General features: G+C 40.2%; 1 protein-coding gene across 1 annotated transcript in view; it reads right to left on the reverse strand.

Moving 5' to 3' along the window:
• The window catches only part of THSD7B (thrombospondin type 1 domain containing 7B), a 595,317-nt gene that overhangs the window by 403,326 nt on the left and 176,103 nt on the right, over positions 1 to 15,888 (reverse strand). Inside the window, exons 10-11 of the mRNA XM_030210867.1 lie at positions 14,654 to 14,786; positions 12,116 to 12,219 (exon numbers count right to left, since the gene is read on the reverse strand). Coding sequence (XP_030066727.1) covers positions 12,116 to 12,219; positions 14,654 to 14,786 — 237 coding nt within the window. The remainder of the gene's footprint in view (positions 1 to 12,115; positions 12,220 to 14,653; positions 14,787 to 15,888) is intronic.

Genomic DNA, 15,888 nt, shown 5'->3' on the forward strand with positions numbered 1-15,888 from the left:
TTTGCGCGACGGGAAGAGAACAGTATGGTGTGGTTATTTTGGAGTAGGTGTTTTTGTTGTGTTGTGAGGTTAGTACTAGACATTGTGTTTTCTCTGCGTTGAGTTTCAGTTTGAACGCATTAGCCCAGGAGTGCATGGTTTGGAGGCTTTGATTGATCTCATTGGTGATTTCATTTAGATCGTGCTTGAATGGGATGTTGATCGTGACATCGTCTGCATATATATAGGGATTGAGGTTTTGATTGGCTAGGAGTTTGGCTAGTGGTATCATCATTAGGTTGAAAAGAGTTGGTGATAGGGGGGATCCTTGGGGAACTCCGCATTCAGGTGTCCATGGGGATGATGTGTCCGCATTGATTGTGACTTGGTATGATCTTGTGGTCAGGAATCCTTTGAACCATTTGAGAACTGTGCCTCCTACTCTGAAGTATTCTAGTATGTGTAATAGTATTTCATGGTTGACCATGTCGAAGGCGCTGGACATGTCGAATTGTAAGAGGAGTATGTTGTTGCCGGTTGCAATCGCTTGTTTGAAAGCGTTCATTGCTGACACTAGTACCGTTTCTGTACTGTGATTTGTCCGGAATCCTGACTGCGATTTGTGCAGAATTGAATGTTCGGTTAGGTACTCAGAGAATTGTTTCGTCACTATGCCCTCCATGAGGTATTTTCTGATAAATACCTTTTAAAAGTAATGAGAGGAGCAACCACTGGTAATCTTGGAAAATGTATAAATCGTAATGTCTTCATTCTTTGCTGGTTTTCCAAATTTTCTATTTTTCTTTGCAGCAATAAATTCTCCTTAATTAAAGCACCTTGTCTCTCCTGAAGTTTTGCAACATCAGACTTAATTGAAAGTTCAAAAGACTCCAAATGGTGTGTTTTAAATTCCAATTCAGCAATTTTTTTCAGGAAATATTTGTGTAGACATCACTAAAGTAGAAATCTTATTAGAAAAAGTAGTTCCAAACTCACCAAGGCTTCCCAAATCGTCTCAAGGGTAATCACCTCTGGTTTTATTGTCGGCAAAGATTTAAATTGTTGTAACAACTCTGCCTGGGCTCCCTCACCGCCCAAATCAACCGACTCCTGTGTTTGCTCCAATCCCTCCGATGGAAAATTGAGCAGTGCGCTCCCGTGCTGCTACACTTGGTGCTCCATTACGCTGCCCTGCTCCTGGAACAAGCGACCCCTCCGTGGGTCTTGCCAATCCAGACTCCTCACAGAGCAAGGCTGCCGGCATCGTCAGGGAACTCTGATTATCTGGGCTAAGAGAGGTGTCCACTTCAAGCGGGGGGAGTGGTTTACCTCCCGACACTCGATCCCTCAGCGAAGACATCAACCCAGTAGCTTTGTCTGGGACCGCAAAGCAATCCATCAGTCCCACCAAAGGAGAAACAGGAGCAGAAGGGTAAGCCCTCTGCTTTCCCCTTCTTTTAGGCACAGAGCAAGTCAAAGAAATAAAAAGCACAAACGAAGTTAAGGTGGGAGAGAGGAGCAGCCTGTGGCACTTCCTACTCAGTTGCCATCTTGCCCCCACCACTGTCATCAGGATATTTTTACCTGCGGCAGCCAGCATTTATAAAGAAAATACTGACTGCTAAGGGCTGAATATGTGATTATTAATCAGTGACTTAGGTGTTCTATAAATTAGTAAAGAACTTCTTAAAAGAATACATAGCTTTGATTTAGTAAGACTTTTCTCCCATTCTGCATCTATGCATTATTACCACTAGGAATCAGGCATCCGTATATGGATACCTGACTCCTAATGATAACATCATGACATTACCATAAAGGTCTTGGTGGCCATTTTGGTTAGCAGGTCATGAGGAAAGAGGAAAGAGCAAAAGGGCATTACTCCTGCCCCACTACCCATTAGGAACCCCCAGGTAAGTCCAAGAACAAGGTGGGAGGGGGGTCTTGCACCTAGCAGGGTTCTTGTGAGGGCTTTGGGCCTCAGGGGGTTCTTGGGAATGCTGTCACATGTCAGGCTCCTGCCTGCATGTGGGGGGCCTTTCCTGCAGGGTAGGGCTCTAGGAGCCTCTACCCTAGCGGGAGCTCAGCCTGTGTACGTGGGGGGGGGGGGGGGTTGCACTGCGTGCAGGGGGAGCTGACTGGCAGGGTGATGGCTGGCTGATGCCAAGGGTGTGCAGTGATCGGCACTGATACATTTGTGGTGCAAAATCACCACATAGACATGACAGTGATGAACCTGACATGGTCAGGTGTCTGTGTGGTCGGCGTCTGTATCTTCACCATTCGCATTTGTCAAATGGGTGCAGGAACATCCATACAACCATTTATTTTAGAAACGTATCTCCTTCAGCAGATCCTTTTCTAAAATACTTGCCTGGTTACAAACATCCTGACCTGGACATCTCTAATCAGGCTTGTACGCCCGTTCTATAATGCCATTCCACTCGTCTTTATATTACTAGCATACATTCTGCTGAAAATGTGGGTAAACCTAATCCATGTAAATTTGCACCACCTGAAGAATCTGCTTACAATACATGGAAAACATGAGAAATTACATGTGAAACATAACCAGTGAGGTAAATGAACCAACAGCTCCGTTGCATCTTGAAGCTACATATCATAGAAATGGATACTAATTCACAAACATTTTCAAAGCTTAATTCATTGGCCCCCAAGTAGGAATAATCTGAGAATCTGTTAATACCCCTTACTCTACAGGGGGATTTATTATAATGTTTCTTCTCTTTCCTTAATGGTCTGTGAGGATTGTCTGTTCAGTTCTTCAGTTGACCAGGTGAGAACCGGCAACATATTTTTAGCAATCCTTGGACTGTGTAACTTAGAGTGGAAAAGAGATCTATTCTCAGTTATGTGGATTTTCAATGGCAGTACAAAGACGCTGCTAAATATTTCTCTACAGCTTTGTATGGATTTCTTAACCATACAAAGTTATACCTGCTATTTGTATAGTGGAAGTTTCTCTGCAGCCTTTGTTGATAATTCAGGTTGTGTAAAATTCGGTTGAGGGAGTAGCTGGATCCTGCAAGGAGCAACTTATTAATAAACACTATAGAATTTTACACAACCTGAATTATCAACAAAGCACCAATTTAGGTACCTAATTCTGAATAGTAGGTGTCTATATGTTTTGAAGATTGGAGCCTAGAGCATACTTAGAAAAATAATACATACTGAAAAGCACATATACAGTTCCTTACCTCTAGATACGAGTTTGATCAAAATGCACTAGAAGGAATGTGACAAGACAACTAGATATTGCCCCCCAAAATAGTTTTCTTTTTAACTGCTTCAGGAGAAACTGTTTGATATTGCTGCAAAGCCATTCCTGAACTCTGCCTCACTATCCTGGTGTTCTATGGAACTGCAGGTTAGGGAAAGCAGAACACTGTGGGACTCTTTTAAATTTGAACTTTCTAGTTCCTCTGTCCCTATTCTTTTCATGGCAACAGACCTTAAACAGAAGGATTATTTAAGCCTGTTTTGAAGCTACTTTGAATATTGACACGTTTCCTAGAGATGCCAGTTGAAGTTTAATATCGCAACACATTTCTATGTTTGTTGCTTGTATAATCACCCATAATTCAGCCAAATAAGCATAATGTTAAGATTAGCGTAAGATTATTAGATTGTGGTATTTCCATGGCTATGAAATTTTGCCTTGCTATTTATATGATTTATCTATAATAAACATCCAGACTGTAGTCACTGACAGTTTGAGAGAGGTATTCTGACGCTCCTGAGTCACATCTTAAAGGTCAGATTAAGTCAACACAATTTTCTCTTAGACTTGACACTTTCAAGTAAATTAGTCAGCTGTCTTACAAAATGACAAATATAAGGTAATAAAATGAGCGGTAGACTTCTTATTTGTGCTTGAAATATTATTTATGTCAGTATAAAAACCTAAGCCCCCCCCCCCTAAATGCCCTCTTACAAATACAATTTCCTAATGAGTCTTAACTATGAAATGAAAGGTTTTATTGCACAGCTTTAGGGAAAAGGAAGGGGAAATGGGACTTGATATACTGCCTTTCTGTGGTCTTTTGCAACTACATTCAAAGTGGTTTACATATATACAGGTACTTATTTTGTAACTGGGGCAATGGAGGGTTAAGTGACTTGCCCACAGTCACAAGGAGCTGCATTGGGAATTAAACCCAGTTCCCCAGGATCAATGTCCCCTGCACTAACCACTAGGCTACTCCTCCACTTACATTTTGAGCTGGCTAGCTGGGATTGGAAGGGGAAGATCAGCAATTTCATGCTTGAGTTCTTTGAGTACCCTTGGATGTATGCCATTCAGTCCAGGTGATTTACTACTCTTTAATTTGTCAATTTGGCTCAGTACATCTTCCAGGTTCACCGAGATTTCTTTCAGTTCCTCCACATCATCACCTTTGAAAATCATTTCTGGTACAGGCAGAACTCTTACATCTTCTTCCGTAAAGACAGAAGCAAAGAATTCATTCAGTTTCTCCACTATGGCCTCATTTTCCCTGACTTCCCCTTTTGCTCCTTCATGATCTTACAGTCCCACAGATTCCCTCGCAAGCCTTCAGCTTCTGATGTACCTGAAAAAGTTGTTACTGTGAATTTTAGCCTCTGCAGCAAGTTTCTCTTCATATTCCCTGCTACTACAACTCCCATGATTCATATCTGCATTCCTGGGCTTTGTTTCCTGCCTGGTCATCCTCCCAAAGCTTCTGCTTGTTCTAGCTCCATGTATTTTTCAGGAAAGCATGAATTCCTAGGTAGATACAGTTTTTCTTGGTTTTGCTCTCCATTCTTAGGGAATAGGGAAAACTGCTGGACTTTTCCTGTCTGCTTCCTTCTTTTCTCCTCCCTCTTCTTCATCCATGGCACTGCTTCCCTGTCACAGTATATGGCAGGTATAAATTCACATGCCTAAATGTGGCACTTTAGTGAGCAAATGATAATATTTTATAACCTAAGCATGCAATTGTTTGGCACCACCCCTGTGAATGTTCTTTTGTAGTTATGTGCTATCCCCTAATTCTATAAAATTGTACACACAATGTTATGCATAGCATGCAAAGCTGCACATGCAAATTATACAATATTCTCAGTTGTGTGCATAATGTAACATAATAATTAGCTGCTAATTGATGTTAACTACCAATTGTGGGCTATTATTGGTGTTAATTGGCACATAGCAGTTATGCATTTAACTGTTCTTAATTGGGATTCTGCAAATTGTGTGCACAAAATCTATTGTATACAACTGCAAATGGGTATGGGTGTGTCATGAGCATGCATAGCACTTACACACTTGGGTGATAGAATATTAGCAGTTATGCACCTAACTACCTACAGTTAGGTGAGAGCATTTATACCAGCCTTTGAACTAGCATTGGTGCTTGCACCTAAAGGTAGGCATGGAACTGTGGGCTTACTCTAGTCCTCTATAACTGCAATTTTACACACAATTACCGTTATAGAATTCGCACTTAGCGCACATCATCCTTGCACCTAACTTTAAGCAACCAATACGGAATTAGCCCCTATGGACTAGATTCTATATATCACACTTAACAAATTGGCGCCAAAATGAAATTCAACTAAGCATATTTTATAAAGTATGTCTTAATTTAGGCATACTTTATAGAATAAGCCTAAATATCTGCACAGTATATAGAATATGTCGAGTGCTGCTCCATGAGGCTAAATTTGGTTGCGGACAATTACATCAAGTAAAAGTTGGTGTAAATCCCGACGCTTAAATTATAAGCAGACCAGGTGTATTCTATAAAAACACGCATAGATTTTAGAAATGCCTATGACTCGCTCATTCCATGCCTATGGCCACACCCACTTTTTAATTACATGACTTAGAATTTATGCACACCACATTACAGAATACATTTAGACAGTTCTGTGTGTAAATTTTAATTAATGCCAATTAGTGCTGATAATTGATTATTGACATCCAATTATCAGTGCTGATTAGCTTGTTAACCAATTAGCTTATATGCATTGTTATGGAATACGATTCCATTTCCTGGGGTATGTGGCTTGTGAACTCACATTATAGAATACAATTCTGCATGAACATACTACATACGTGCATGAATGTGACATTCATGTGTGTAAGTGTTAGCATTTTATAACATTTGCAGGCAAATAGTGCTTCATTTAGGCACTAAGGTTATAAACTAGGGAGTATGAGCCTTGACATGACGCTCCAGGATTAGGCCTTCTAAAGGTACAAATAAAGGAGATGCTGTTATGGCTAGTGTTTGGGTGGCTTTAAGGGCTACTGTCTACAGGAAATAAGGACAAGGTAGGCTTTGCTGGTTGGCTGCTAGATACCAGGCCTGCTATATAGTACTAAGAGAACTGGTAGAGCTGAGCTATTACAAAAAAATATCTATATTTTTATCCTAAAATCATGAGTCATGCAAGTACCATGATGTGGAAGGTTATTTCAGTACAGGTTAAGGTTGAAAGAATCCAGCAAATATGTTCACCCAAAGGGGGTTGAGACAAATTGATCTGTGACCTAAGTAATGAAGATGCATCACTACTACGCCTATCAAAAGGATGGGTTGGTGTATACTTAAGTTAACTATGTCTTTGCATAATAATTACCCATGGCTTAGCATATCTTATTAAGCTGGAGCAACTGTAAGCACTATACCTGCTTTTACCTATCTACAGCCAATGACAGGAAAAGCCATTACTGGCTATGGACAAACCTTATATAACAAGGGGTTGTCCTGAGGAATGGGAGGGGGGGAGGGAGTTGAAGAAGGAGTTCTCAGCCAGAAGAGGGACTATAAGGATGTGCCAAGGAAGGATGGATCCCACCCAAGAGGGGCACAACAAAAATCTTGTCCTCTGCTTTTATTCCAAAAGAGGGCGAACAAAATTGATTAGTGCTGGGGTTGGCAGCCAAGAAGAAAACTACAAAAAGTAAACAGTGTGGGTAAACTGAGCAGCTGTATTTTACTGATCCAGTGTAGAAACATTTAGAGTAACATCTTACAGAGACACAGCATTGTACGTTTTACATGTACCTTAATGACAACATAATTACAATTGCTACTTAAGCTGTATAAATCTAATTAAGACAAAATAAAAGGAATTAATAAGATCTGTATCCCATGTTCAAGACTCAATGTCAGAGATTTCTTGTACTTTATTACAAAACCCTTAGCATTGAGGAGCATATCTCAGTTAGTACATTAGCACAACAATCCTGTTTTATTATAATGCTATCCACTAGCCATTGGATAATGTATGCTTGGCAACACCAGTCCAAGGTTTTTTGGGATAAATAAAAAAGGGTGAGCTTTCTTAGGTCTTTAGTTTTTGCCAAGTAGAAGGCTAAGGCTCGTTTGCAGTCCAAAGAGTGCAAGGCATATTTCACTTTTGTGAGCATGTGGCCAAGGGAAATATTTTCGAAGATTGACTGACTGATTAAGGTAGAAATATGACACCACCTTAGATAGGAACTTCCGATGAGTGAGCAGCCACTAGAGCCTGAAGCTCACTATCTCCGCAAACCAAAGTTACTGCCACTAAAAATAAGACCTTCCAGGTTAGGTACTTCAGATCACAAGAATCTAGTGACTCAAAAGGAGCACTTATTAACTCATTTAGAACAATTTCAAAGTCCCAAGATACAGTGGAATGCCTGATGATAGGCTACAATAGAAGTAAGCCCTGCCTAAAGTGAAAAATTAAGGCTTAGCAGATACGGGCATGCCTTCTGTTAACCACTAATTGCACTAATGTGAACCCTACAGGGAGCTGGTTTTCAAATTTGACTAAGAAAGATGTAGAAGGTACTCAAGAAGTGCTTGTGTCTTGGATGCTGTTGTGACCCTGCTAGTATGAATCAGAATAAGTGTTCCTTCATGCAAGGTTGCTTTGAGTGTACAGCAGTATGTGCTACATTGTATAGTTCAAGGCAGATTACAAATCAAGAGCTAGAACAGTTATCTAGGAATTACAATTTATCTAAAAATGACAGTTTCTGAGATTAAAAAATATTCACAGAACAAGGGAGGCGGGGCTGGTGGTTGGGAGGTGGGGATAGTGCTGGACAGACTTGTACGGTCTGTGCCAGAGCCGGTGGTGGGCAGCGGGACTGGTGGTTGGGAGTCAGGGATAGTGCTGGACAGACTTGTACGGTCTGTGCCAGAGCCGGTGGTTGGGAGGCAGGGCTGGTGGTTGGGAGGTGAGGATAGTGCTGGGCAGACTTATACGGTCTGTGCCAGAGCCGGTGGTTGGGAGGAGGGGCAGGTGGTTGGGAGGCGGGGATAGTGCTAGGCAGACTTATACGGTCTGTGCCCTGAAGAGCACAGGTACAAATCAAAGTAGGGTATACACAAAAAGCAGCAAATATGAGTTATCTTGTTGGGCAGACTGGATGGACCGTGCAGGTCTTTTTCTGCCGTCATGTACTATGTTACTATGTAAGGGAGTCTTTATAGCTTTCTTAAAAACATGATAGCTAGTCGAGGATCTTATCAATATAAATTCTGTACTTCTATTTTGTAACATATGATAGTGTGTTTGCCAAAAATGGAGCAAAGACATTTCCCCTTATGACTTATAATGCCCCCCAAAAAAGGCAAACTGTGGTATCACCTCAAGAACAGAAGCAACAATCTACTTCCACTACCAGACACTTTTAGGCAGATTTTAGAAAGGACATACAAATTGGAATTGAGATGCCCAGGATAAGTCATCGCAAATTCTGCTAGTATTTTAGGATCTGCCTATGTAGAACCAGATCTAAAACAGATGAAGAAATGGATAGTTACGCACCAGTTACATGCTGTAGGAACATTCATTTTACAAACGTCAGCATCTAAAATATCAACAAGCAAATGAGTGAAACGTTGGTATATCCAGTGTAAAAAAAAAAACAAACCAATCAATAATGACTGAGTAAAAATATGTGAAAATTATAATGATAAAAAATACCACTCAGATCAAGTTACTCATTCTAATATTGGTAATGTTTTTCATTATTTATTGTTTCACGGATGTTCATCTAGTAATGTAACATGCTAAGGATTTTTTGTGCAATTGTATTTATAATTTTTTTTCTTCCTTCCCAGATAACGTGTAGCCACTTTTATCATGTATCTCTGTCATGTTTGTGGGTCCCCTGGATTTTGATCCTTCTCAGTCACAGGTATATATGCCTGGGGACCTGTAATGCATTTGCACTGTCAGGTGTGCCTTGGCGAACTGCCAGCTCATTGTGAGGACTGGTGGAGGAACAGTGAGATGGCAGATATCTGTTCACAGCTCCCTGGGTCACAGTCCTCTCTGGGGAGAATTTGCATAGAAGGGTCAGCAACTCCTAGGTGCAGGGTACAGTAGGGTCCATGTATTTTGGCAAAATGCATGTATGCATGTGTGCCTGGATTGCTGTTCTAATGCCATAGCCTGATGGATAGTGATCCCACTGGAGGTGGACATGTTTGCTGCTATACTTGTGGCAAACCTATGAGAAATGGTACCCTTTACATTCAGAATTTAAATGCACTAGTGGGGTGTGGCTTTTTCTCTCTTCCTCAACCACTGTGCAAAACTACTGGTATCTGAGATTGGAAATCGACACCCAGAACAGTAGATTATGAATAAGATGGTTCACAGGAAAAAAAAAAACAAGCATATTAACAAATATGCTAAATGATAAAACAAATGCAGATTTTGTAGGAAAGAGTTGAAAAACAGTTGATTATCTCATTGCTGACTGACTTGCTGCTGGGAAAAAATGTTTATATACACAAAGGCAAAGTAAGATGGTGTGCCTTATCCACTGGAGGCCGTGTGAACACTATAACATTAACCTACTAGAAATGCACTGGGATCACAGCCCTAAGAAACAGGTGGACAATGAAGAGCTTCTGATCACCTGGGACATTCTCCTTCCAACCGATAAAATGCTTGATGCAAGACAACCAGACATAGTGGTTATAAAAAAGAAAAAAAAATCATTGAGAGTGACATTGATAATAGAAGTGTCAGAGCCAAGTGATTATTCTGTACATCATGTGGAGAGATAAAAGATCCTCAAGTAGCAATAAATGCAGTCAGAGACTAGAAAAATGTGCAGAAAGTACAGAAATATTCTCCATCATACAGGACACCACAGGCATGATTTAAAACAATTTCCAAGGCTACCCTGGATACATATTACATCCTATGAACTCCAGAAGAGCGGAAGGGAGGGGGACCGCAGTGCTGCCAAGCTGGACAGAAAGGAGGGTTCTTTTAAGTCACTCTTGCATGCTAAAGTGGGCAAAATTTTAACTGACTAATTTAGAATGTAGCTTAAAATTAACATAAAGCTAATTGGTTAGTAATACATGTATGTCTTACCTGTTCAACAGATTTTAGAAAACTGACCCTTTAATATCACTTGTAAATAGAACACATAAATGTATTTTCAACCTAAAGATGAGGCTAATGATTATATTTATATGTACAATAGTTAAATTTAAATTATATTTTATATGCAGGTTTTATTCATTTTTTGGTATGTTTAATTTTATTTTCATAAATTTTAGTTTCAGAGCAATTTTGCTGATTAAGATGTGATTGCAGCTGCTGCCCAAACCATTAAAAAAATACTTGTGACACCACCTGAAACCCCTTTTCACAACCCAGATGTTCGATGACAATCCCAGCCCCCTTCCAATTCCCCCAATCACCAGCATTATGCAATATCTCTCCATCTCTAATCCCCCTACAAAGAGGCAGCCATTCTCCTCCCTGTCCCCATCACTTTCTAGGATATTGTTGGTGATATAGAGGGGCATTTTCGATATGACATTTGCGAAAAATGTCCAAAATCCGAATAGGAAAGAAGATCATTTTCGAAAGAGAAAAACGTCTCTATCTTTGTTTTCGAAAATACAGTTCCGAACGTTTTGTGATTTGATCATTTTGTTTTTTGGTCCACTTTCGAAACAAAAAAAACATCCAAGTGCAAAACACACAAAATCAAGCCATTGGGATGTAGGAAGAGCCAGCATTTTTAGTAGACTGGTCCCCCTGATGTCCCAGGACAGCAATAGGGCACCCTACGGGGCACTGCAGTGGACTTCATAAAATGCTCCCAGGTACACATCTCACCATTGCTCCCTTACCTTGTGTGCTGAGCCCCCAAAACCCACTACCCCCAACTGTACACCACCACCATAGCCCTTACAGGTGAAGGGGCATCTGTATGTGGATACAGTGGGTTTCTGATGAGTTTTGGAGGGCTCACAGTTTCCTCCACAGGTTTAACAGGTAGGGGGAGGTAGGAGCCTGGGTCCACCTGTCCCTAGCTTGATCGTGGGCAGTTACTAGACAGGGCATCCCAAAGTAAGTGTCAATGTTACAGTACCTCCAAGAAGGGCAAACAGGGATTACTGGGGAAAAAAAAGCTTGACAAGAAGCTGGAATCCTCAGGCATCAGAAAGCAAGGCAAAAACAGTAAAAAAATAAAATAAAATGCAATCAACTATCAAGGAACAAGTCTAGAAGTGAGGCAGAAGTACTCAAGGCTGCCCCATACTGGTCCCTATTGGGCCAATCAGGAATCAGGAATTACTAGAATGGTGTAGGTAGACCTAGTTTACCAAGAAGCAGAATATCTCCTCCTGGAAGAGAGATACTCTGCCCACCCAAGATCCACTGGTCTGAGGCTGGCTCATGTTAGGCAGATGATTATTAATGGCACTAGAAAAATCCTGAATGTTCTTCCCTATAGTTTTGCATTAGAAACAATATTAGATGATATGGAAACTGTCATTTTCAGTTCCCATGTAATTTCAAATGAATCCACTTCCCTACTATTAGAGTGCTCTACTGTCTCTTTCAAAAATTCATTACCATTTCACAGAACTGTTTTCATAACACCTAACATTTTAAATTTTGGAAAGAAACTGATGACCTCAGCACAGCGCAAAATAATAGAATGTTACAAAAATTCTAATAATAGACGTATTCTAAGCCAGTAAAAGCTCTCTGTATATCAAGATGGCAACAAGTAATAAGAAAATAAATGAAATATTATAATAGCAAATGTCCTGGGGAAATCATTTCACAGTACAACTGTGCCTTTCTGAGACACTCTCACCTCTTGACTGTAGTCCAGGACCACAGGCCTCATTAGCACCCAGTATCCCTTTCCTCACAGAATCTGGCACCAATACACATTGGTTCCATTTATGTATTTTCCATCTGAGGGATAAATGAAATTAAAGATTAAAACATTCCACTAGTCCACGTTGACAGTTACTTAAAGGTGCAAACGTTAAGGGCAAGATTCAGAAAATGGCACTCAAAAATGGTGCTGGAAAAAATCCGCTCAGAGAGCTATTCTATAAATGGCGCTTCAAGTTGGGCGTCATTTATAGAATAGCACTTAGAGCCGAATTCCATGCCAAACTTTGGGCGCAAGGACTTACACAAACTGAAACCTGGTGTAAATACTGGTGTATAATTTAGGCGCAGATCCTTCATATCCAGTAATACTGCATGCATCTTTATTGAATGCCCACGACCTGCCCGTGGCCACACCCCCTTTTGAGTTGAATACCATTTAGCAAGATGTGTGTGCAAATCCAATTTGTTGTCAATTAACAGCAGGAATTGATTGCTAGCACCCACTTAGTGCTAATTGACTCATTAGCCAATTTAGTTACATGCACATCTCATTATAGCGTGCAATTCTGCATACAGAAATGTGTGTGCCCCCAGTTCTATTAATTGATGCTTCAGTGCCATGCGCTTAGTGCCAATTATATAACAGCATCTTGGAATGAAGACTCTGTTACAGAATAATCGCATAAGATTGGCATTGGCATGCCCATGTGTAAGCATGCTGTTTTATTATTATTATTATTTGTTACATTTGTACCCCACATTTTCCCACCTATTTGCAGGCTCTATGACATGTCAATGGCAGACATAAGTTGCTGCACCAAGTGGCAAGTGTAGTTTATAGTACTTTATAATCAGTGGTGTGCTGGAGCAGGCTCTCACAGGCTCTTGAGAGCCGTTTGTTAAGTTTTTAAGAATTTTGGGAGCCGGTTCTCCATGGCTCCCAAAATGTGGGCTTGGGCCCCTCCTGAATTCTCTTTTACTTTGCTGGCGAGAGAGAGCCCCCTGTTAACAATTTACCAGCACACCCCTGTAATAAACTAGAAGCGCGACTGGGAGACACACCCATGGCCCACGCATGTTCCCCCGCCTCTTGCAGTTAGACACCATGATACTTTGATGTGCATTCGAGAAGCTTAACTCAAGGCACCACTTCATAGAATTGCCCCCATTGCTTGTTTTTTTATTGTTCTCACCAATTTCCCAGCTTTTTTTCATGCCTTTATCAGTTAAGGCTCAAAGCCAAGTTACATTCATGCAGCTTTCCTTTGGAGTAAAAGCACGTTATGCTGAGACAAAAGCATCTGCCTTTTCAGTTGCAGGAATTCCTTTATGGAATGCATTTTCTGGACAACTGCGTCTTTGTGGCGGTATTTCCCAATTTATAAAACTTTTAAAGACACAGCTTTTTGTGGCAGCATTATTCTAACCTTGTGCTAACTTGCCAGTATTACATCCTTTGAACAGCTATATTTTGATAGCAGTTTTTGGGAATGAATGATTGTATTATTGTGAATTATGTATGATTGTAGTTTGTCTAACTTTGTTTTTATATTATTATATATGTTTGTATAGAAACCAACTAGGTTATAGATGGTATATAAATAAATTCAGGTACAATAGGTATTTCCTTGTCCCTGGGGGGCATACTAAGTTTTGTACCCGAAGCAATGGAGGGTTAAGGGACCTACCCAAGGTCACAGTGAGCCACAGTGGGACTTGAACTGGGCTTCCCTGGTTCTTAGACCTGTGCTCTAGCCATTAGGCATCTCCTCTATGCATTCATTTTAATAACATGTTTTAGTGTGCACTAGAACTTCATAAGATGCAGAAATTTATTGTGAATGTATTAATGCAAAGTTTAATGTGAGTTAAATCAACTCTGCATGCAGTGAAATTTTTAAAGATGAAACAAATGTGTGCTAGTGAAAGCACATTCATAATTGATTTTTGCCCTACTAAGGGGCCCTTTTACTAAGCCGCGTAAGCGTCTATGTGTGACCAATGCGCGCCAAAATAGAGTTACCGCCTGGCTACCACATGGCTCTTGCAGTAATTTTAATTTTGGCGTGCGTCCAAAATGCGCAGCCAAAAAATAATTTTTATTTTCAGACGCGCGTATTGGATGCGTGCCAAGTGGCATTCCGGTTACCATGTGAGACTTTACCGCTAGGTCAATGGCTGGTGGTAAGGTCGCAGACCAAAAATGGATGCACGGAAATTTTGATTTTGCCGCACATCCATTTTTGGCAAAAATAAAAAAAGGCCTTTCTTACAGGCACACTGAAAAATGGATCGGCGCAAGCCCAAAACCCGCACCTACACTACCACAAGCCATTTTTCAGCGCACCTTAGTAAAAGGACCCCTAAATTACTTAGAAAATTGACCTGAACATTCCGTAAATCAAACCCTTACTGATACTGGTTGATAGAAGTCTAGTATTTCTTTAACAGAGAACATAAAGAAGCATTAACAACGTGCAGTCCTCTAGTTATCATGTGAACAAGTCACCTATAGGTTGGACATATTAGGATCTCTTCACATTCTCTTTCTTCAAACAATGTATCTGGACATTCCTGTCCCCCATTGGCAGCATCCTGGATGATCATTCTGTAACGTGACTGTTTCACCAACGACATATTACCTGAAACAAAAGGTAATAGGACTTACAACAATCATTCAAATATCTTGCAAGTTATAGTATTGTCTTTTATTGGAATGGATATTTTATGATATGCTTCTTTATTTTGTTGCACACATATCTATTTATGAATGCAAAAGCTGCTTATGATTTCTTAACTACTAGGTCACAAGTTGCATAGTATAAAACTGTCTGCCTGTAATATATGAACAATGTCAGAATTACAGCTACATCTGAACTTAAATTAAATATTCAATAGTGTATGTAACTGCAAAACATGTGGCGTTTTAAAATACACACAGTAGAACCCAATCTTTAGACTGAAGGTAAACACTTGGGGGGGGTAGGTTTATGAGTCAAGGGTGTTTAACTTGCACAAGCAGGTGCTTATAAAAGTGCCTGGGATATATAAAAATACAAAATAAGCTCTTAGAATACATAGCACCTATTTGCCATATACATATGGCATGTGGAGGGGCATTTTCAATATGATGACTAAGTCTGACTCTGGATGTTTTCCACAAAATGTCCAAAATCCAAATAGGAAAGAAGGTCATTTTCAAAAAAAGGAAATTTTCTTTTTTTTTTCTCGAAAATACCGTTTTGAACAAGGTTTTGTGCTTTGTATGTTTTTTTGTTTACTATTTAAAACAAAAAATTGTCCCCAGCTACAGAAATCTTGGCATGCAAAATCACAGCTACAACACTAGCTGATCAAATATGCATCACACTGTTCTACTACCCAGCAGGAAGCTGGTCAAATGCACAAGACGGTTTCATGGATTTCATATCGAATATTTGCACAAATCAATCAAATGTCATAATACTAGAAGACATCAACCTGCATCTAGAAAAACAAAATTACACCAACACAAGATGGCTAATGAACTTCATAAACCAATGGAACTTCACAACAGTGCAAGACACCTCAACTCATAATGGGCCACCTACTAGACATACTTGCATACAGATTAGCAACAAACAAAAATCACATACTAGAAAACCACAAATGAGAAGAGGTACTATGGACACACTACAGCAAGCTCACACTTACACTTCAATGGAAAGAAAATGGAAAGAGCAGAGAACCAAGGAAACCAATCAC

This window comes from Microcaecilia unicolor, chromosome 7 (assembly GCF_901765095.1).
Source record: "Microcaecilia unicolor chromosome 7, aMicUni1.1, whole genome shotgun sequence".
NCBI lineage: Eukaryota > Metazoa > Chordata > Amphibia > Gymnophiona > Siphonopidae > Microcaecilia > Microcaecilia unicolor.